General features: G+C 32.6%; 2 protein-coding genes across 4 annotated transcripts; one reads left to right on the top strand and one right to left on the bottom strand.

The window, feature by feature from the left end:
* Window positions 1-305: 305 nt before the first annotated feature.
* On the top strand, window positions 306-3,451 carry LOC145128361 (Haloacid dehalogenase-like hydrolase (HAD) superfamily protein). Its single transcript, XM_079063161.1, has 11 exons — window positions 306-632; window positions 1,077-1,126; window positions 1,219-1,282; window positions 1,559-1,607; window positions 1,707-1,775; window positions 2,058-2,119; window positions 2,238-2,318; window positions 2,487-2,641; window positions 2,738-2,822; window positions 2,899-3,042; window positions 3,200-3,451. Exons 1-11 carry the CDS (start codon window positions 337-339, stop codon window positions 3,303-3,305), a joined length of 1,161 nt encoding a protein of 386 aa, XP_078919287.1. The 5' UTR covers window positions 306-336; the 3' UTR covers window positions 3,306-3,451.
* A 671-nt stretch (window positions 3,452-4,122) lies between these two features.
* On the bottom strand, window positions 4,123-14,895 carry LOC145133610 (protein ZINC INDUCED FACILITATOR-LIKE 1-like). 3 transcript variants are annotated; one of them, XM_079068537.1, is made up of 17 exons: window positions 14,596-14,895; window positions 8,655-8,695; window positions 8,498-8,558; window positions 8,292-8,394; window positions 8,110-8,212; window positions 7,946-7,999; window positions 7,620-7,682; window positions 7,440-7,489; window positions 7,281-7,356; window positions 6,832-7,005; window positions 6,537-6,624; window positions 6,060-6,145; window positions 5,783-5,890; window positions 5,580-5,624; window positions 5,028-5,116; window positions 4,557-4,600; window positions 4,123-4,450 (listed from the first exon to the last, which is right to left on the bottom strand). In XM_079068537.1, the coding sequence occupies exons 1-17, from the start codon at window positions 14,744-14,746 to the stop codon at window positions 4,359-4,361; spliced, it is 1,428 nt and encodes a 475-aa protein (XP_078924663.1). In that variant the 5' UTR covers window positions 14,747-14,895; the 3' UTR covers window positions 4,123-4,358. The 3 variants fall into 3 exon arrangements, with proteins under 3 accessions (XP_078924663.1, XP_078924666.1, XP_078924664.1); XM_079068540.1 differs by lacking the exon at window positions 14,596-14,895 and adding an exon at window positions 11,854-12,727; XM_079068538.1 differs by lacking the exon at window positions 14,596-14,895 and adding an exon at window positions 8,878-9,977.
* Between the last annotated feature and the right edge of the window lie 9,840 nt (window positions 14,896-24,735).

The following is a 24,735-nucleotide window of genomic DNA, read 5'->3' on the forward strand; positions in this document are numbered from 1 at the left end:
CTAAAATCATCAACATTATACAATTATGTCTACCATAAAATTATATGAATAAAATTGATTCTTTGATATTATGATTTAAAATGGTTGATTGTTTTAACTTTTGTCTAAGCAAACAAACGAACCATTCGTGTAATTTAATCTATAAAACATCATAAAACTCTATCATCGCAATTCCAATTTCCACCCTCACGCTCAAGTGTCCCGCGATGGTTTGGGTTATTTGATAATTAGGCCCATAAGAGCCCAAATAGGTTCGTACATTGGCCGTATGGCCCGTATATATGAATTGAAAACAGAATCTACATGCTGCAACTGCAACTGCAAAGATACGAAAGTATGCGGCTACTGGCCATAGAAATCGCACCTCTACGTACGGTTCTTGTTTCAACCGTCATTCCCGGCGCCGGCTCCGGCTCCGGCAGTGGTAGAAATATCAAAATCATTGTCAAGTCACACAACCGCAATTTTGCCCAAGGTCTTGTTACTTCAGGTCGCATTCCTTCCTATAATTGTTGCCGCAAAAGCAAGCAGTGGCATTCTAGGGTTAATGCTGCAAATGCCTCCTCCGGCAGCGGTTCTGATGATCCGAGCAACTCAACTAGACAGCTGGCTGTTCTTCTCGAAGTTGAAGGGTAATCAATTTCTCTAATTCGTTACTAAACTTCGATTTTTGTTGGCTTCGAGATGCAAAATCTATGTGGATACTGTATTTAATCACATATGCAAAATCGATTATGATTTTTGTTATCCAATCTACCAAGTACCGTTTTCGATTAGTTACCAGATTTCTCATGAAGTGTAGATTTTTTGTTTTCATCAGTTTTCAAGCTGGACAGAGTTCCTAAAATTTAGAATTTAAGAAGTCACAATGTTTCGTTTCTTATATGTGGTCAGAGTTATGAATAAATTCAGTTACGCTAAAACTAGTAAGAATTTTCTATTTGTATCACTTGTAAAACTAATATAGTTAGCATACTTTTCTCATAAAATTAAGATTTTTGCATCGATCGTAAGGCTAATTTATAAAAAAAGTTGATTAACTTGTTTCATTTTGATGAACTTTTACCATTTATCAGGGTCCTCATGGATGTATATCGCATGGGCAATCGTGAAGCCTTCAATTTAGGTGACCTGCAAATTTCTTTCTTTTTGTTTAATAAATGCTCTGTAAGTTTCTAACTTATGTAGATTGACGTTTTGCATCTCTAATTTATCCAGCATTTAAGAAATTGGGGTTGGATTGTGCAAATTGGACAGAACCAATCTACTTAGATCTTGTAAGGTGTGATTTTTTTAAGCTTATCTATTTGATTATCATCTGTTACTACAAAACCAGATGGCTCAGCCATTGTAGATCATGCTTTCAATTGTTTGGGAAATAATCTGTTGTCACATGATTGGATCTTCCTCTTTTCTTTCTTCCTTTTACTTCATTCAGTTGAACTACTTCTGTATTGACTTGGTCAGATGGGATTGTTTTCTCTGTATTTTAAATGGATATGCTTTTTTGACATTGTGTTTGCTCTAGGAGATTCTGACGTACCAATTTACTTTGTAGGAAGAGCTTTGGTGGTGAGGAGGAAATGCTAACTTTGTACTTCAATAAGGTGATTTTTTTTTTTTTCATATCAAGCTAGCAAATATGGATTACATATATCATCTTTCTATGGCTTTTTTTTTTCTTCTATTGCTAATTCATTTCTCAGATAGGTTGGCCTACTTCACTCCCCACTAATGAGAAGGGAAGTTTCATGAAAAGTGTTCTGCGAGAAAAGGTCTGATTCATATAAATAAAGTCTTCTTTTTTATTCTTTTCCAACTTTTTATCGCTGAAAAATTCATTTCATTTGGATGAATAATCATTTTGCATACATTGAGGACTACAGTTATTATGTGTGCATGTCTATGAGTGACTCACATGAGATTTCTGCACAAACATTTGAGCAGAACATCATTATTGTCATAACTATTATCATTTGAATTTATTATTATTATTATTATGATTACTGCTTCTTGGTGTTGTTTTTGATGTGCCAAGACAATGGGACTTTTGACAGCAAAAAGCATTGGAAGATCTTGTGATGTCAAAATCTTTGCCTTTGAGACCTGGTGCTGAAGAGTGAGTTGTGCAATCCTTTTCTGTAAATAATATTTGTCCTTATTTACTGCATCATTCATTTTCTGTACTTTATTTCTTATTTTAACTTGAATATGTTGTTTCTTTCTTTCTTCTACAGCTTTATTGACGATGCACATAAAGAAGGTGTTCCTGTGGTTGTACTAGCTGCCTACAGTAAAAGTGGTGAAAATATAGCAAAGTAATCTAAGTGCTTATACTTCCATTTTTGTTCTTATTGGGTGGATTTTTCAAATTCCAATGTTGTAATAGGAAGAAATGAAAGCAATATGCTATAAATATAAATATAATAAACTAATCAATAGAAGTACATTGCTATTTCTTGCATTTAACCCTTCAAAAATCACAGGCCAATTATCGAAAGGCTTGGCAAAGATAGGATGTCAAAAATTAAAATTGTTGGGAAGATTGAGGTGGAGGAAAGTTTTTATGGACAGCTTGTATTGGGTAAAGGAGTTTCTTCAAGTTTGGATGAGAAATTAATTAGTGAAGCAAGAAAAGCAGGTATATTATTATTATTATTATTATTATTATTACTAATCCTCATTGTTTTTTCAAAAGGACAATTTGTAATAGGAAGCTCTTTGCTTTTTGGTCCAGCTGCTATTGAGAAGCAAAAAATTGCTAAAGAGGTTGCATCAGCTCTGAAATTGAGTGTTGACATTGATACAACTTCAAGTGAAAGGTATGTTTTTTTTTGTAATTAGTTGTCTATAACTATTTATGATTTTTTTATAAAAACTAAATTTTCACGTATTCAGTGTAAAGAAAATTGTGGCTGCACTTAGAGCAGGAGCTGAATATGCAGAAGTAGGTGTTCCTGATTGTGTTCTTGTTGCTGGAAGTCTTCCTGGGGTGACTGCAGCTGAGCAAATTGGCATGCCATGTGTTGTTCTTCGCAGCAGGTATGATTTTATTGAGTTTATAGTTTAACTTTTTTAGAATTTTGATAGAGTATTTATCTCGTTTATAATGTCATATTCTCTGTCTAAGTCAATATGGACAACAGGTTATTTATCATGGCCCTTTTAAACATTCTTGAAGGTATTTTTTTTGTTACAGATTGACATCAAGGGCTGAGTTTCCTTCAGCAGATGCAATATTGGATAGTTTTGGTGCTCCGGATTTAACAATATCAAGATTACGACAACTCAGATCTTCTTCATAATACCCCAAAATCATCCAATTCCCCCTTTTTTTTGTATATGTTGTGGTATGTAGTATGTACTATGTATTATTATAACATAATTTATCAAACACTTGAACTTTTATTGTTTGCTACATTTTGATTCAATCCAAACATATTTTGGCACATGGGAAAAAACGAAAAAGGCTCCCTTAAAGATGTAAAAAATGTTCCTTATTATAAAACAAATGACTAGAATTCTTTTGGATATAGCATATCCACCGATGAATGAAAAGAAAGTTTTGGGTTTCACTGTGTTTTATCACTTGTTTTTCCTTGATTCTATTTATAATTTCCCCCCTTTTTGGTTTGTATTTTGCCTTAGAAATTGAGGAATGGTTTTTTTTAGGCCAGCAAAATATGGGTATTTATTTATCTTTTGACCAATTTGTTATATTAAATTCGTTAAGCAGCTTGTTTGGTAGCCCTTATATAGAACTATGCAAGATCGATGGTTCACCACGAATAAAAACTATTGGTTATGCATGAGTAATTCAAAAAGTTTGTTAAAAACAAATGGGTCAAATTACTCAGGTGGCCAAACAAGTTGAAAGTCATACAAAATGCATTCAAATACTGTTTTTTACTATCATATTTAGTACATTAATTTGTAACGCTAATAAAATGTTTACACTCGACTTGATGGACTCACACCCACACATACTTGTTTTGACTATTATAGCATGGGGTTTTACCAGTTTAATATTTTAGCAATAAAATCGACCCAGTTTGACATAAAAAAAAAAAAAAGACTAAAATTATCGGATTACTTGTTATAAAAAAAATGGCAAAGAAAAAGTTGTAAAAAAAAAAACCCTTCTCTTCCTTATCTAGAATAATCAAATTATTAATAATAATACATGAAACATATTCTAACCCTTATATAAATTACATCCAAAACCCAATACAATACAATACAAGCTAGAGGCCTCATTTTTACAGTTACAACAATAGTCAATAGATATTGACATTATTGAAAGTCTATGTATAAATGGTTACCCAATGTGAGTTGAAGCTAGATGTGAATGCTACCAACTAGTAATGGTGTGTGATCAAAAACGGTTTAAACGTCAATATAACTCCAATTGCTTCGATTATATTCAAGATGAAAAATATCATTTGGTCACCTGCAATGCAATGCAAATTAAATAAACAAACCATTAAATTTAACTTTTTTCTCAGTCCAGTCCAATGCATACCAAATGCTTATGCGATACAAGGGAAAACACGTACCAGGAAGAAATGCTGCATTTTTTCTTTGTTGGGACCACGACAATCTACAAAAAAAAAAAAAAAAAAAATCAAAATAAAATAAATTGAGTTTTGATATTATTGCAAGTCTTTATATATTTAATATTAGAAGCATAGAATACAGAAAAGGGTACTTATACTTTCACCATTTTATCAATTTAGCTACTTAATTATTTTCTATAGTGGTTACATGATTATACTTCTTTTGACCCTTAAAGAAAACATTTTAACCGGGGAAAATACAGATTAGCACAACATATTTTCACAATTTAATTGTTTTAGCCAATAAACTACTATTTTTTTTTTATTGATTTAGCCTCTCAACTCTTATGATAATAATCACATAAAAAGAATAATAGTTTAAATGGCAGATGTATGATGTGGTATCAGGAAAATGATTCTTTTAAAGTATCAAAAAACATAATCACTATAAAAAATGAGTATAGTACTCACAGTGCTCCTCCACAAGCTGGACCAATGGCTTTGCAAATTGACTGCATAGTCATGGCTATACCATTCGCTGCACCTCTTTGGCGTTGATCCTATTTATTTATTTATATAATTGATGTAAATTTATAAAATATAAAAGTTAATTTACACACATGAATAACAATCAAATATAAAGAAGGGCTAAATGCAAGAAATAACAACACACTTTCGTTTCTTTTTATTACAACATTCTACTTTCAACTTTTTTTCCTTATTAATTTATTGTAAACTTTGAAAAAAAAAATTCTAATAGTAGCACTCTACTTTCAGTTTTTTTTTTTCATTTCTTATGCTTAGAAAAATCTACACAATTATAGCAGTGAAAATCGCTTTGTATTTGGATGACAATGCTATAATTGGGTAAGATTTTTCAAAGTACAACGTTTTAATAAGAAAAAATGAAATTAGGATGTTATAAACTTGTAATACATAAATAAATCAATGAAAGTGCATTGTTACTTTATGAATCTAACCCTAAAACGAAAAAAGCTATAGAATTAAGGAGGCGAAGATTACCACAGCTTTATTTTGCAGCATGAATGTCCCTGTTATGATGGATACCTGTTGATGACAAGAAACCAAATTATCATGATAAAAATAATTATAACATTTCTAGCATTTTGCATAAATATGTGCAAATCTTATCTTATATTAAGTAATAAACTAATAGTAGCGTGCAAATTAATGAAGTAGACAGATTTAGTCCCTGAAAAACTTACAGATAAAACATTCTTTATAATCGATGCACAATTTAAAGTCAACGAGAGAGCAAATCCAGTCAACATGGCTATGAATGGATAACTTGTGAGTAGTGGTATAGACACAACCTACACAAAACATATTCAAATCCACTTATCAAACAAACCTCCCATTTTTCAAGATTCATATATAAAACCTTTTTTTTTCTCTCGTGCAAATTCAATAATTACATCAAAAATGAATAATTAAGTTAAAGAAATGGTAAAAGAATAACTAAATTAAAGAAAAATTGCTTACTCCTGCAATGCGAGCTACTACTATGGGGCCAAATATCCTCTCCATAATTGGATACAATGTGAATTGGAAGACAAGAAGTCCAACTCCTACAAAAATAAGAATTTTTGTAAATAGCATCATACTTTGTGTCAAGACAAATTACTGTATTGTATTTGTAGCATCATACTTTCCATTTCTTTATCTTAAAAGATTGTACATTAAATTCTATTCTTATTAAGTCACTGTATATTAGAAAATCTACCGAATTATATAGCATTGTACTTCATATATATAATTTTCTTATTATAGCAGTGAGGTTTGCTTTTATTTTGATGATATTGCTATATTTCGGTGTATTTTTCAAAATACAATGTTGTAATAGGAATGCTATAATAAAGGGTTGAAAATAAAACGTTGTAATAGAAAGAAATGGAAATGGGATGTGTATTATTTATACACAAATTAATGAAACTACATTGTTATTTCTTACATTCTTACCTGTAACAGATAAAACTGTCCCAACATCCTCAGTAGTATAATTCAACCCCCCCAAACTCTTAGGGCTCACAGCCCACAATGAGAAAATCTGTAAAAAAAGATAAAAGAAAACACCATGTTAGGGATTCTTGATTTGATCATGTTACCATATGATTTAATATTAGGGTTTCTTGATTTGATTGTGTTACCTTATGACTGATTTAGTTTTCTTTTTGTGGTCTAGAATTGTATATAAATCAATAAACAATAGCCCTAAATCAATCCTAGGGTAAAAGAGAAAAGAAGGTAAACTTACCTCTGAGTAAGCCATGTCATGAAGTGAAAAAACACAATAGACAATAATAGAAGACATTAGTGGCCAGTTCTTCAGGAGGCTTCCTAAATTTGAATCTTTTCCTTCATTTGTCTTTCCCTCAGTATCATATGAAGCAGACTCCAACTCGTCTTTTTTATGAAAATGTAATGTTTCCTACAGTTTGAGAAAATTAGTTAAATGCAAGAAATAACAATGAACTTTTATTGATTTGTTTATTATAGCATCTTACTTTCATTTCTTCCTATTAAAGCATATTGTATGTTGAAAAATTTACGAAGTTATAGCAATATCATCTAGATACAAAGCAATTTTCACAGCTATAATCGGATAGATTTTCTTTTTCTTTTTTTCATTTTCAAAGTACATTGTCCAAATAAGAAAAAAAAAACTGGGAAGTACAAGAAAAACAGAGAGTTTAAATTGCATACCGGAAGCCAAAATGCAGCAATGGTCACAAAAAGTGCAAAAATGGAGATACAAAGGCAAGGCAATAAGTATGGAAATCTGCATCACAAGTCAAAGTTGTAATTTGTTGCCACTTGAAAACATAACAATAATAAATCATTATTAAGAAATAAGTAAGTCACCTCCCAAATAGTGAATCTGAAGATACTAGAGCAGGAAATTTCTCTGCAGGCTTAATTTAAACCAAAAACAAAAAGATAAAAGGAATTAACAAAAAATATTATACCCTTCTTTCAATCATTTTGCTATATGTTATATGCAATTGGCATAGATCATATCAAGATACAAGTAGAGATATAAACCTGTGCAAGGTAACCTCCCAAAGCTGGGCCAATGATGAGTCCTATTCCCCATGATGTACTAATCTGTAATAAATTACTCATTTGTTAAAAAGGAAATATTGTATAAAATCATAAATAAAAGAATTTTGCAAGTTTCACCCATTCATAGATATATCATGTTTGAAGGGGAGGGGACAAAAATGAAATTAAACCACTACTATTTGAAATATTCATGTTGCTTATTATTCTAATAAAACAATAACAAGTATCTGATAATATATCAACTTGAAATTGGAATCTTTTTATGTATTAAGAAAGAAAGAAAATAAAAGGGGACAATTGCTTACAGCTGACAATCCCAAGGCTTGATGTTCCTCAGGGAAAAGTTCACATGCATATGCCTGTATATTCGCAGAAAGTTTAAAATTAAAAACTTCATAACTTTACACATTTTTAAGATACTAAATATGTGAGTCCATTAATTTCTTGTAGGGTAAGGACTAAGGAATACCTTTATTGGTCCAAGTAGCCCATTTAAAAATCCAAGAAGAAACCTTGTAGCAATAGCCATCCAATAATTTACACTAAAACCAAAAAGTGTGTTGAAAATAACCCTGAAAAGATTAAAACCACAACTATGAGAAAAAAAAAAAAACGGATTATGAAAACAATTTAAGTGAAGAAGTCACTAACACTGTTGATGTGCCCAAAAGAATAACTGGTTTGCGTCCATATCTATCAGCCACCACTCCCCAAAAGACAGATGTCATTGCCCTTCCAATCATATATGCAGACCCTTCATAACATTCACAAACACAATGAGGAGGGCATTTACGTCTTTTTCAATGTATCACCTTGTTCCATTGATTCATGAAACATAATGGGGAAAAGTTGCTTACCAACAAAACCTGCATAGTAACTAATGTCCTCCTCTTTCTCCGCAATGTTAAAATCCTTTATCTACAATAGAAATAAAAAATCATCATTATGACGACGAGAAGGGCATTTTAGTCTTTTGCAAGAGATGGAGATGGAGATGGAGATGAACAGACTTACCATGAAATAAAGAAATGGAAAGAGAGATGATATTGGCAGTGCTGTAAAGGAAAAATGGAAATAGGTGTTAGAGATAGTTTTTCTTTCTACATAATCTAAGATGAATAAAGACTGTAATTAGCAATCAAAGATTTCATGCAGCTTTTGAGTAACATTAAAAAATTACTACTAAATACTAATCATTAACTTTTTTAATCTAAATGCACAATAATATACCACTTACCAACACAGAGCACCACAATCCATATATATACCACTTCCTTTATTGGTAACCCGGTATGCAGCTCTTTATACTGATCCACATTACACCCAGGGCATTTTTCATAATATACCTTATTCAATAGTGGCTTCTTAAACTCCTTCCCACCCATTTCATAAAAGCAAACTAAAATCCCAATTCAACTATCCAACTAATTAAGAGGTTTCTTGTTGATTTAATTTGGAGATAGGGTGGTTTACAAATAAACAAGATCAGAAATTCCATAAAGGTGAAGCCCATATGATCATGCTAATTTTAATTTGCGGGAGAACGAAAGAAAAGGGAAACGATTCTGTTTTATTGAAGTAGGGATCTCAGACTCCGATTTTCATAAACTACTCGCGTTTTTTGGATACCCGGTTTGATGTTGATTGATTGGGTTAGTTCTGGACATTGCCATAATGGCGGTGGTTCAGACATTTTATCGAACAGATGCGATGCAGTGCAATAATTAAAGTTCCAACAGAAATTAGGAGATCGGTTTTAATGGCAAGATGACAAACGAGCATCGAACCGTACTATCGTTTTCTTCTCTATTACGTTTCCCATTTTAAAATGATTCTACGTGGAAGACGTAAGCAACCGGCTATGGATAAACCAATAATTTTGAAAAAAAACCGAAGATTTCCAGAGTCGTGTACATGTGAAATTGTATAATTTGGAGTTTCATTTCATGCAAAGACAAAAAATTTCCATGTCTATTTGTCTGGTAAGGCGGTGGCGATGGATTTTATCATGGCCACGACGGCGGAGGTTTGGTGGTGGTTAGTGGTTACTTTTCTTCACATCGACATTTTCTGTCAATTCATTTTTAGGTGTATCAAAAACATCCACACATTCTCGCTTTAAACACAAAATTGTTCCAAAGTTTTGGTCGCATGAAAGTTACAATTCATATTTGTTTTTATTTTAATCTTTTATTCCATTTTTTTTAATATAATTTGGTTATATTAAACTTAATTAAAAGAACCAAAATCTCGAATGACGCCACTAACCCTCGCGGTAGTGGCTTGTTAAATAGTGGTGTTTCTTAAATACTTAAATATTTGGAGTACTCTTTTTTTTTTCGAGTTTTTTTAACTGTTTGATAAACTAAAAAATAGTTTATAAACAATATTTTTATAAAGTCAATTACACTAGCTTTTTATGATTTTTTTTAAATCATATACTCGTAATTAATTATGAAAAACATTTTTTTTTAAATGTTTGTATTTTGTATCTTTTAGCTAGTTTTTACCAAACGTTATTTTTTATTAGTTAGTTTTCTAGCTATCAACTGACTTTTCATATAACAACTAATTTTTTAACTATCAGTTACCTTTTTAATTATCAGTTAACTTTTCAACTAGTACGTCAAACTTAACTTAAATATACAAAAAAAAGTATAGATATTTTATTACCTAAATGAAAACTAATGTGTCCCGTTATTACTTTTTGTAAATATTTTTTTGACATTTAGTAATTATACTTTTGCTAAAAGTAGAAAAAAACAAAAACAAACAGAGAAAAAAAAAAAAAAAAAGAGGTCATAAAGTCTTGGGTTCGAGACTTGTTAATGATAGTTGATAGGGTTTTTTTAGTTCTGGTTTTCTTTTTTCATTAGAGATTTTTTACTAACCGGTCAATCTTTGATTCTAACAGTTGTTCAACAATTGACTTATTTTTCATCTAGAACATGTTCGGCAAAACTAGTTGGAAGCTGAAAACTATAGCTTTTATTTATATATGAGTGTTCGGCAAAAATAACTGAAAACTTTTAAACCTTGTAAAATCACATAAAATGACTTATCTAAAACACGTCATTGATAAAAAAAAATAATAAAAAAGTCAATTTGCAAAAAAAAAGTCTAAAAGCTTTCAAAAACTATGTGCCGAACACGCTTATAGTGTACATACAATTGTTCAATGTAGGGCGATTAGGTTTCCGAATTCAACCTTTTTGGAGTTGCGATAAAAACCGAAAAGAAAAACCAAACTTTTAGGTAGCAACTTATTTTTGGTATCAATATTAAACATAAGCAGAATAATACACGTACATTGAATTGAAACAATTCTTCCTAATAAGAAATTGGTTTAGTCATTAGTCAAGGAAGAAAATGAAAACAACAACACGTTTCAAACCCATGTCACGTTTCTTTCACCAAAAGTCTAAAATACACACACAAAACCTATTGTTAAAGAGTGGCCCAAAACATGTGATTTTTCCCTATTTTTTATTAAAAGATTCTATATTTAGATATTTTATTACGTAGTATTCTAACTTTAATGTTATGTTAAAGATAATATTCTTGTAACATATTTAATTTGACAAGCTTTAACAAATATGTCATTTTAAAATTCAAATTCAAATTTAGTAACGATGGATTGACTAATGATTTCACAAAAATTGTAAATGTAATATTCCATATCATTTACTGTGAAAAATGTTGATTTAAAATATTTTTAGAGTGAAGTGCAAAAATTATCACCCTTTTATGTCATTTTCTTTTGTTCTTAGAAAATAATCTCTTTACAAAAAGGGTTCTTCTTTTATTACGATTTTGGCCATATTCAAAATAAAATATAATATAATATTTTTTTTTTCCAAATTTTGTGCTTAACATTCAAAGTTATCATTCTTTTTTATCTTCCAACTAATTTCATGATACCAGACATGCGTTATTATTAAAACACACATTTTCACTACTATTTCATGTAGCATTCGAGTAACATTGAATAATTATTTACGACTAAACATCACTTCCCTAGTATAAGGTTTTGTTTGGCAGAAATAAATTAACTTATTGTAATTAGCGTTTGTTAAGACTACAAAAATACTTATCATAGCATGTAAGCAAGTTTTTTTTTTTTTGATAAATTAGCTTGGGATAGCTTTATTGATAAATTAGTTTATAAACTAAAAATTAGTTAAATAAACAGTTAGACATGACAGTTGCTTACCAGTAGAGAGCACAAGGAACCATATACATAACACTTCCTTTATCGGATACCCTGTTTGCAGCTCTTTATACTGATCCACATTACAACCAGGACAATTTTTATAGAATACCTTATTCAAAAGTGGCTTCTTAAATTCATTGCCACCCATTTCATACAAATTAAAACCCCAATTCAGCTGTCAAAAAATGTCTAGAAATTGATTCTTCTCAAAAGGATATGATCATGTTAGTTGAGGGAGAAATGAGAATGATCGAAAATGAAAATGGAAACGATTCTTTTTGTTGAAGTAGGGAACTCAGACTCCGATTATTACAATATAAAATGGGTGAAAAATCAACTTAAGAAACATCGTTATTTAGGCTGCAGATCATGACATCATCACATATGTCAGTAATTGAGAAGCCATCGATGGAGACAACAAATGATACATTGTATCAGAATTCAAATCAAACATTGGGATTTGATTGAATTGATTAGTTGATAGGGCTGGTTGAGGCATATAATCGAACACATGATGTGCAGACGACAAACGACCACCGATTGGATCTCGTCTGTAGCCGCCATCACCCACCGCATTGTCGTTTTCTTCTCTTACGTCTCTCATTTTTTTAAAAGGATTCTACGAGGAAGACGTAAACAATACGTAATGGAGATAAACCAAGAATTTAGAATCGAAGCATAAAGCATTGCCAAAATCGTAAAATTGTGAATTTTCATCTCTTCCGAAAAGATTAGTGCTGTTGGTGTTCTTGCATGTCTGGGTATGAGCTTAAAGATGAAGTGGTGGTGATAGATTTTACCACGGCGGAGCTTTTTGTCGGCGGAGATTACTTTCGTTTTCTTGATGAAATGACTCGAATTAATTCCCAAAATAATCGGCGGACGTGGTTCAAAAATATAAGGCTTTGGATTATATATATATATATATATATATATATATATATATATATATATATATATATATATATATATATATATATATATATATATATATATATATATATATATATATATATATATATATATATATATATATATTCTAACTATTTAATTGTATCAAATACACCTTTTTCTTTTACCCAAATCATTGATAATAATTTCCTATAAATGAATAGTGAAAATATTTACTTTATTATTATTATTATTATTATTATTATTATTATATCCTTGTAATTAGTTTAAGACAGTTTAATTTGATCTTTTACTATGACTTTTGTAACGTCATATTTTATATAAATCCGACTGTTTTATATTCATCTAAATAATAATAATATGTAAATTTTTCTGAAACTGAAACGGAAAAATGTCCTCAAAACGACATAATTTTAATCATATATATATATATATAAATTATTTATTGGTTAATTTTAATTCTTTTGATTCCATTTGAAAAAAAAACTACGACTAATCCAACTGAATCCAAAAAATGAAAAAATAAAACAAAAGAAATCGATTTTTTGACAAAAAAAAAATATTTTTTTTAAGATTTTTTTTTAGCAAAAATGAAAACACGCACACACACCACATAATACTTACCCACATTTAAATGGACAAAAATCTCAGTTCGCAAAAATGAAATGAGCCTCACGTTTCAAACTTATGTCATGTTTCTTTCACCAAGATTGAAAAAAATAATAATAAATAAATAAATAGCGACCCAGACCTTTGATTGATTATATATATTTATTTAGACCAATATGAAATATTATAATATCTTGTCATTACCAAGTTATTTAATTTATTACGTGTTTTTATAAATTTTGGGTTATTTTAAAGAAACAAGTTTCCGATATATAGCTGTTTGATGAACTTTATTGACATTATGTCATTATTTTTTAAATGTACATAAAGACAAAATGATAAACGACTTAAATAATGTTAAAAAGAAGATATTCATATATATCAATTTTCTAATATATATAACGATTTATGTTTTAACATATTATAAAATATACAAATTATACATTTTTTTAAAGCATAGATAAATTACAAAACGTGCATTATATTTTTTTTCGGAAGGGCAAACTAATCTAATTTTAAACTATTTCTAAATTCATATATGTCTCCGACAAGACTTAAACCCTCAATCTTAAAAAGAAAAGGCATCATCTGATACCCGCTGATTAAAAACATTTTAATTATAAATAAAAAATAATAAAATAAAACAAAAAAAACAAAAAAAACGTGTATTATATAATAAATCATTTCCCTTGTAAAAGGTATTTAATGTGATATATGCAGAACCATTTGTATACAAATTGCTTGATTTAGGATTTGTTTTATTTTCGACAGTAATAAACTAAGGCGGCCACACATGTCTCGAGTAGACTGAAAACACATTAAAATAGGAAAAACCATCAAAAAGATTTTATTAAATTCTTTAACTTATGAAATTAATAATAATAATAATAATAATAATAATAATAATAATAATAAGGCATTAGATTCTTGTTTTTGAAAAGTTATTTTCTATATTTTACTGATAAACTCATACTCCGTATTTCTTTACAAAATTTTCAAATATATTTTTATATGTATATTTTCAGTTAACACTCTTCTATGTCATTTTATATATTCTTATCTCACTTATCAATTTTACCAAAGATGATTACTTTATCGGCAACATTTGATGTATAAGACAAAAACTAGTTCTTAGTTGAAATTAACTTTTCAAGCTACTCTATCAAACATATTCTTAATTAAACTTGAAGGAATAAATAAAAGCATTAGCAATATACTTACCAACACATAAGACCACGATCCAAATAAAAATGAGCTCCTTAATGGGTAACCCCTTTTGCATCCGTTTTTGACGATCCACTTTACAACCCGGGCAGTTTTCATGGTATACTTGCTCCAAAAGCTCCTTTTTTAGCTCACTGTTGTTCGTCATTTGTTGAATCAAGATTCAACCCTTTAAAAAAATCGCACTTTCTGTCTTTTGATCTGAAATCAAACCGAGTTTTTCTCCTCGTTCTTTCTCTCGGTAGAGAAAAAGATTCGGAGGAGGAAAATGGAATTGGGCAAGAAGATAAAAATCTACGGACTTCACTCAATAATATATGCCATAAGTAAGTTACAATAATGGTCCGTCAATTGTTACTAAATTGGCAATTTAAACCTTACTAAGTTATGACTTTAGCCCTGTGATTAATAAGTGACAAAATACTCCCTCCATGTGACAACGTTATGAGTGAGTTGGGGAAGAAGTGAAGATGGAGAGTGGTATGTGTTGATGAAATAACAGAGTTGGTTTATAAGTTAAACAAGTTTATTCACATATATTAGTTATGTATGATTTTATGAATAATATTGGATACATAAATTTTGACTTGAAATATTTTGGTGGATAGAAATATATAGAGTTGTAAATGAACCGAGCGAATGCAAAGAACGGTTTGTTCATGTTCGTTCATTTAAGTTAACTAAAAAAATAAACAAATACAAACGGATAAACGAACGAATCTTGTTCATATTCGTGTTAAGTGACCCGCCAAATTAATTGTTGTATTTAAATTCAAATTGTTATACTGGGTCAATTAGAGTTTGTTGTCAAAGATCCAACTAGCCTAATCTGGAGCAGAAGCTAGTCCCATGGTGTTAACTTGAGCGTGTTTTGTCTGCATGTTACGCTCATACGGTGGAGGAATGATCTTGGGATGCATCTTCTTGAACGATTGACAGTGTGTGAGAGAATGCCCTTTTTGATGGCACCATTGGCACTTGCCAAGGAAGGGTTTTGAACCTGCATTAGAATTCGGAGTGGGCAATATGCCTTGTCCATGATGAGGAGAACTACTGTAATTGACAGAAGACACATTTTGGTTCTTTGGCGGCCAAGAACGATGGACGGAACCTTGCTGATGGTTCTGTTGCATGTGAAACACATCTGCTGGTTGATGAAGTCCAGTGACCTGAGTTTGTTGGGCCAGAGAAAGCTCGTGATTGATTAGTTTCTCATGTAATTCGTTGAATGAGATCAGGGTATCTCTAGCATGAATTGCATCAAGTATGGGTTTGTATTGAGATTGATCGAGGCCATCAAGAATGATGTCAATGATGTCTTCATTATCCATCTTCTTTCCTAGGATTGCCAGTTCATCAGTGATAGTTTTGATTTGTCACATGTAGTCAGAAACAGATTGGGTTGGAAGTTTTGTAGTTTGTTTCAGCCGATGTTTTAGTTGTTTTATGTGACCACGACTTGGAGAGGCATAGGTTTTCTCCAAGATTTCCTAAGCATCACGAGAAGAAACAACACCTTGGATTATTGGGACTATCGTTTCAGAGAGACTGCCAACAAGAGCACCGAAAATCAGCCTGTCTTGCCGGAACCATTGTGGATAGTCGTCATGAGGAACTTGTTTTCCGTCGGTATTAACAGTAGGTGACGGCTTAGGGTGAGAGCCATCGAGAAATTTAAAGAGATCAAGACCATAGAGCAGCGTCTAAACTTGAGTTTTCCAGGCCAGGAAGTTGGATGAGTTTAGTTTTAGGGTTGCAGGGAATGTTACAACTGTAAGGTTTTTCATGGATGGGTTAACCAAAAAAGACGAGTGGTCTGACATCGGAGATCTTGGATGAACTGGGGATGAAGACTGAGAAAAACTTGGCGAGGAAGAGTTTGAGCCGATCTCTAATACCATATAGAGAGTTTGATTTGATATCAATAGTTTTAGATGTAAAATCTTATCTTACTATTCAAAACAAAATGATACGTACATGTACATGCTAAACGAACAAAGCTACACAAACACAATTGAACATATATAAACATAAAAGAACATATAAGATAGTAATGTAATAAAAAAAAATGAATATATATAACCATAATAAACTTAAACGAACGAACATAAATAAACATAAACGAACGTTCACGAAAATAAATGAAAAAACGAGACTATTGTTCATGTTTGTTTGTTTAACTAAACGAACAAGAATGTGTGTTCATTTTCTTTCATTTATTAAATGAACGAACATAAACGAACTTTCCGTCAAACGGTTCGTTGAATGTTCGGTTCGTTTAAAGCCCTAAAATATATAATTGAATAATATTTATAGTGACTTAATGAGTTCGAGATGTGTGGGGTGCCATTTCATATAATGAGTTCGATATGTGTGGGGTGCCATTTCATATAATGAGTTCGATATGTGTAGGGTGTCATTTCATATACCATCTTTGCATCACACCTTGGTTTTCTTTTTACAAGGGATGCAAATAAGAGATTGTAATGGGGTTTGAGGAATACATTGGACCCAATCCAAAATTTCATCCCCGAATTCTTGCCCATATATTCATTATACCCATCGGGGAATATAAATACATCATCGTGTCCATTTTCAACAGGGAACGATAATCTCTAGGAATTGGGATTTTGTTGGAAAAAAGTGGTTTGTGTCTCCACTTCGGAACCAATAACAAAGTTGAGTTCGAGCTCTAATTCGTAATAGTTTATTACAAGATAACTTCATTTTGATATGGCATACGAGTCAAAAGAAGAAGTTGTTATGAATGGGATATTGATTGTTAAAGTATTGTGTTTAAAATAAAGTTTAGAAAGTTGAAGGGCATATGAAAACTATAGAAATTAACATTTAAGCGACGTTACATGTGGTTGAATTAGAGCAAGGTTTGAATAAATAAACACATTAGAGATTGGGTATTCGTAACCAAAGCAATAACCTATGCTACAATATAAGCTAAAGCATTCTTTATTAGTATACAAAAATGTCATATAAAATAAATGGAATAAAAGTTTTTCTTTTTTCCGATGACACTTGTTTCTTCCCATTTATGTACTATAGCATGGTTTTATATTTGATAATAATAGTGACTTTTTCAAAACATCTAGTCATTGTGATTAAAATCAATGTTGTTTGTATATATTAAAATTTATAGTCCAAATAGAATTATAGGAAAAAGGAATCACACACATTCTTTAAACAACAAAAATAGCACTACGATCACAAGGCGTAAGTTGCTCAACCCGCTGAAAGAGAGTTGACAAAATTCCGGTGTAGAATATATAGAGGTAAATTACATGTATTTTTTTTAAGTTGGGACTTGCGCATTTTTTAAGATATGTTATCTACGATTATGTCATGGGAGACAAACATCCAATACTTTGGATGGGATCTAGTTGAAGGAAAATATGTGTTACGTATGTCTCATACAATCCGGGTGGTATTGATCAATTTTGATTTTTATATTTTTTGGTTTGCAAGGTTCGAGTATGGGTTTTACATGAATCAGGACCACTAACATAAGTTTAACAATTCTACTAAAACAAATAAACATTTAAAGATTACATAAAAATTATAAACCAATTTTATGTCCATATTCACAAAACAAAAAGGTAAATCAAGCAATTCAAATCATTACTAATCATATAATAGGATTGTATGTACTAAAATATAAACATATGAATGAACGAAAAGTTTCAACATGTTTCTGGTGGTACTTATATTATTTGTACGCCAACATAAACATATGGTTAAATGGGATATTAGCGTCTAATATTCTTTTTCGAGATCATAATATTGATCGGATCTATAGGAATCGGAATTCAAGCACTAACAATGCAAACATAAAAAGCGAAAAGAAAGAAGCATTGGAAAGAAGAAAAGTGTCATGTTTGAGATAATAATAAACCAAGAAGGATAAGTTGGGTTAGCCACTTGGTTAATAAGATGTTTCTAACCAGGAGAGGTCTTAGGTTTAATTTCAGACAAAATATTAACTCATCGTTCTAAAATAACAACAACAACAACAACAATAATAACCAAGAAGAAAAAACTTTATTTTGTTTGATCATAAAAATCCTTTGAAAAAGGTTTTGTGAGATTTTGTTGTTTGTTACTTTTTTCTTTTGGATTATGGCTAGAAATGGTGTTTTAAATGGACAGGGTGCTTACAAAATCATAATATATCTATTTCATCTATGTAATTTCTAGTTTTTTGTTAGTTTTTTAATAAATTTGTCACCGTTCTAAGCAAAATGTAAGATCTCGACAAAACAATAACTAAAGATATACTCTATATGAGTTTATATTGTCTCTGGTTCATATGAGTTTTGACTCTTTTATAAGGCCAGCATAATTGTAAACCTAAAAAATTATATTTCGAAAGTTTTGAACATGTGCTTTTCTTCACGAGTGTCGAACTTGAAAATTAATTTTTTTGGTTGTGTAATTTGTAAAACATGATGGATAAGTCCCTAAATATGTCATGTATGTTTTTAAAGCATATATTGTTGAACAGGTAAGGCACAAGGTTGAAACTAACAGGTAATTAAGCATAAGCAATTGATAGGAAGAACAAAGTTGTAGCAAATTTTCTGGATAGATTCATTAACAGAAAAATGACATACATAAGTACTAGAAAAACAAAGACCACGTGCACATGCACTACTACCATGATACCAGCTAACAAACCAGAAAACTAGGAAGACCAAATCAATACCTAGACTTATTCAATTGGATAAATAAAGGTGAAATAAATGTGCAGAAATAGATTGCTCTGTAGACTGAGACATTGACTTTCAACACACCCTCTCATGTCATAGTCCACCATTCCCATGCTTGTACTGTGCTGCTTCAATTTTACTCCGGTTAAACTTTTTGTTAAAGCATCTGCCACTTGCTCTTCGGAGCTGATCACTTCCAAATTGATTTCACCACTTAATACCTTTTCTATAATAAAGTGGTAATGAACTTCAATGTGTTTTGTCCTGGCGTGAAACACCGGATTTTGAGCCAGTTTAATTGTTGAAATGTTATCACAACATAGTTGCACCGGATACTCCACCCTCTGATTCAGGTTTCTCAACAGTTCAACAAGCCATACACACTCTTGGGTTGCCATAGCAGCAGCCCGATACTCGGCTTCCGTTGTAGATAAGGAAACAGTTGGTTGTCGCTTGCTACACCAGGAAACAGGACTTGATCCAAACATAAAAACATACCCGATTGTAGATCTTCTTTTATTGACATCACCAGCATAGTCGGCATCACAATAACCGGACAACTTAGACTTGGTTTCCCTCTTAAACTATATACCCTTTCCTACAGTAGCTTTAATGTACTTAAGAACTTCTTTCATAGCTACCATGTGTGGTTTTCTTGGGTCTTGCATGAACCGACTAAGTACTCCAACTACAAATGCAATGTCAGGTCGGGTCAGTGTGAGATAAATCAAGCTTCTAACCATCTTCCTGTATCTTGTTGGGTCATCCAATTTCTTCCCTTCGGTGGCATACAACTTAGCATTCTGATCCATAGGAACTGTTGCTAGCTTGCATGAGGCAACATGAAACTTGTGCAACAGATCATTGGTGTACTTCCTTTGATGTAATACCATCCCATCTTCAGTGTAATCTATTTCTAGACCCAGAAAGTGCTTTAGCCTTCCAAGGTCTTTCATCTTAAACCGAGTGGACAAGTTAGACTTTAACAACTCAACTTCTCCTTCTTCATCTGCTGAAATAATTAGATCATCTACATATACAAGTATAAACATGGTTTTCTCACCGAGTTTCTTGACAAATAGACTTGCGTCGGCTGAAGTGAGTTGGTACCCGTTTTGTTCTAGGAATTCTGCGATTTTACCAAACCACGCCCTTGATGATTGCTTCAAACCGTAGATTGCTTTCTTCAGTTTACATACGTATTCCAGATGTTCTTGACTTTCAAACCCCATTTGTTGCATCATGTAGTTAACATGATCGAGCTCTCCATATAAAAACGCGTTGTAAACATCCATTTGCCACAGCTTCCAACCCTTAGAGGCTGCTAGGGATAGAAGTACTCGAATGGTTGTAATCTTTGCAACCGGGCTGAATGTATCTTCGTAATCTAACCCGGGTTGTTGAGAGAAACCTCTAGCCACCAAACGAGCTCTGAACCTGTCAACAGTTCCATCAGCTTTCTGCTTCACTTTCCCACTTACAAGACACGGGTTTAACATCGTGAGGTTTCGGAACTAACTCCCAAGTTTGGTTTGATATAAGAGCATCCATTTCAGCTTTCATCTCTCTTCTCCACTGCTCATGTTCACTTGCTTCATTGTATGTTTCTGGTTCTCGAAAAACATCTTCAACTTTAGCAACCCGAGCATACATGTATGCATACTTTGAGTTGGGTTTTCGTTCTCTTTGTGACCTCCTTAGCGCTGGTTCAGAAGTGGGTTCTGAATCAGGAGGTTGTTGTCCAGGTTGAGTAGAGATCACTTGTTCTTCTTCTTCAGTTAAGACACCCTCATTTGTCAATTCATCTGTCAAGTTCAGCTTTGCTAAAGATAAACCAACATTATTGGTCAACTTTTGTGAATCTTGTAGTGGTTCATTCTCAGGTCCCCACCATGAAGACATTTCATCAAAGAATACATTTCTTGAAATGTGAATTTTGCCTGAACTTGGTTCTATGCACCGCCACCCTTTTCTTTCAGGATCATAACCTATAAAGATGCAGCGAGTGGCCTTCTTCTCCAGCTTGTGGCGCAAATGATTAGGTACAAACACATAGCACACACACCCAAATACTCGAAAGTAATGAACATTAGGTTTGGTTTGGAGTAACCTTTCAAATGGAGATGTATATTATAGGTTCTGTGAAGGTGTCCGGTTGATTACATAACACGCCGTTTTCATTGCTTCAGCCCAAAAACGCCCCGGAAGATTCTTGTCATGCATCATACTTCTCATAACTTCAGCTAGATGCCTGTTCTTACGTTCGGACACACCATTTTACTGGGGTGTGTTTGAGCAAGTAAGTTGGCGCCTAATTCGGTGTTGCTTCAAGTATTGATCAAACTCAGCTGATAAATACTCACCTCCGTTATCTGACCTCAAACATCCCACCTTGTGACCTGTTTCATGCTCAACTTCTGCCTCAAACTCCTTGAACTTTGCAAGTACTTCAGATTTTTCTTTCATAAAGTAAATCCAGGTAAAACGGGAATAGTCATCAATAAACGTTACTGTATACCGTAATCCTTTTATTGACGCATGTTTAGCAGGTCCCCAGACATTTGAATGGACTAGAATGAGTGGTGCTTCAGCTCGATAGCTAGAAGAGTGAAACGACTCTTGGTGGGATTTGCCATACTGACAGCCAGCACATACTATGCCCTTCCTTACTTCGAGTCTTGGTAACCCGGTAACCAGCCCCTGTTTCATCATTAATTCCATCTTGTCGTATCCCACGTGCCCTAACCGATGGTGCCATAAATCAGCATTCTGAGTGTCTTTTGTCTTCTCAACAAAAGCATGTTCAGCAGACAAAACATACACCGATTCATTTTTACGACCCTTAAGGATTGGAACTGAAGAGGTTTGAAATTCCTTGAACACATATACTTCTTCAGGACCAAAGAGAACATACTTCCCTTCTGCAGTCAGTTGAGGGACTGAGAGAAGGTTTTTCTTCATTCCCGGAACGTGATAGACATCTGAAAGTTTTAGTTTATATCGCTGGTCTTCAGAGGGAAAGACAACATTCCCAATGTGAGAAATCGTGTGACGTGAGTTGTCAGCTATGACAACAACCCTGCTACCATTGTACTTGACTGGATTGCTTAGCTTCTCCTTATCACCAGTGAGATGGTTTGAACAACCTGAATTAACAATCCAATCATTGAGACGATTTTCAAATTGATTAGTTGTTACTGTCAACACGGCGTCTTCTTCTTTCTTGACTTCGTCATCTGTATGTGATGCTAGGGCTTGTACATCCCACTCTTCCTCTTCTCTTACAGCTGCTGCGTTTCCTTGTTCTGGTTGAGGTGTGCGACAATCCTTGGCCATATGGCCCCTTCGACCACATGAATGGCAATTGTATGGAAAACATTTTCCATACTTTTTAGATTTTCTATTCCCGTTTCCATTTCCACTTGCTTCACCTTTTTCGGACTCATTCCCCCTCTTGGACTGGGCTTCTGATTTGTTGGGCCAATTTGAGTTACTAGACGAGCCTTTATTCCAGTTTTTACTTTTGTGCTTATTGTTAGCATAAAGGGCTTCCGCATCTGTCTTTGGCGTTGAAATGATGGACATATCTCCAAGCTGCTTAGCGAGAGTTTTTTGGGAAGCCAATAAATTCTCAAATTCAGCTAGGGTTGGCTGTGTAGGCCATCCTTGAACAGCCGCTACAAAACTTCTGTAATCTTGTTTTAGCCCGTGTATTATGATTCGTTTCATCCGTGCCTCACCAATCATGGATTGTGGATCGAGCTCTCCTATCTCCCTGCACAACGTTTTGATCTTATGAAAGTATTGAGGGATTGTTAAATCTCGTTGAGATACCGACAACAATTCATTCTCTAAGAGTTGCAGCTTGGAATCGTTTTTCTTAGAGAACAAAGTAACTAAGGTATCCCAAGCCTCCTTGGGTGTCACAGAGTCTCGTATGTGTTCCAACACTTCATCTTTTACTGTTTCATAATAAAAAGAGCTTTACCAGCCTTCACCTTCCATTTCCTCAGAATTCCATTAGCATCTTCTCGTAATGGTGGTGTGGTATCCGTACCACTTACAATCTCCCATAAGTATTGGCCCTGCAAATACGACTTCAGGCATGTAGACCAGGTGTTGTAGTTTCCATTGTTCAACTTCTTCACACCACCGACTAACTGGAGTTCAGCCATAGATAACTAGAACCAACCTGTGGGCTCTGATACCAATTGTTGAACAGGTAAGGCACAAGGTTGAAACTAACAGGTAATTAAGAATAAGCAATTGATAGGAAGAACAAAGTTGTAGCAAATTTTCTGGATAGATTCATTAACAGAAAAATGACATACATAAGTACTAGAAAAACAAAGACCACGTGCACATGCACTACTACCATGATACCAGCTAACAAACCAGAAAACTAGGAAGACCAAATCAATACCTAGACTTATTCAATTAGATAAATAACGGTAAAATAAATGTGCAAAAATAGATTGCTCTGTAGACTGAGACATTGACTTTCAACATATATAACAATTAAGATAAGAAATTACCTTCTTAATGTATCATCCTATTAGCTCTAAACATGTTTTTTGTAAAAAAATTGAAATCCGCACCAGGCTAAAATTTTAAACTTTATAAGTATCATGGCAGTTGCTAAAACAGTGGTCATTTAGTGATATCTATTTATAGAAAATGTTCATTTTCATGATTATACATAAGTTAAGCATCGTGTTTACACAAGATTAGTAAATATGTGTGTAACCAAACAAGGATTAGTGAATATCTGTGTAACGAATTGAATATCTATTTACTTCGTTACCTACGCATACAAGATAATAGAAAATAGTCACGTTTCCATTTAAGGGCGGACATAGGGGTATCTTTGGGCGGATATAGGGGTTTCCGTAAATTTTGCACCATGGTGTAAATTTTTTGAGAAATTTTATGGGGTAATGTAAATTTTTCGACATGGCGCCTCTAAAATCATGTGTGTAAGTGTGTTATCCTTGAGATTTTGTCATGCATCCGCACTGTTCCATCGATAGACATGAAAAAGTTAGAAAGTTTTAAATAAAAGGACATATCTTAAAACATTTTTTGAATGAGCAAAACGAACATTGTATAATACTAGAGGGACTATTTTGTACCTAGGAAAAGAGTGATGCATTGATAATAATAATATTTATACAACGATGAGATCATTGCTAACGTGTCTCAAAGTACATGCATGAGAACGATTGGGAGGAATCAAATGAGACCCGTCTTGAGGCATTAATGTAATTTAGCATTTCTTTCATTCAATGTCTATTTACCTTCTCTCAATATCAAATCTTGACGGCGACAACTATACCTTCTCTCATCGACAACTATACTTTTTGTCATCATATTATATTATATTATAAATTAAAGTAATTTTTCTTTCATCATATTT

The sequence above is a fragment of the Lactuca virosa genome, chromosome 8 (genome assembly GCF_052849685.1).
Source record: "Lactuca virosa cultivar CGN04683 chromosome 8, Lactuca_virosa_CGN04683_v6, whole genome shotgun sequence".
In the NCBI taxonomy this organism is placed as follows: Eukaryota; Viridiplantae; Streptophyta; class Magnoliopsida; order Asterales; family Asteraceae; genus Lactuca; species Lactuca virosa.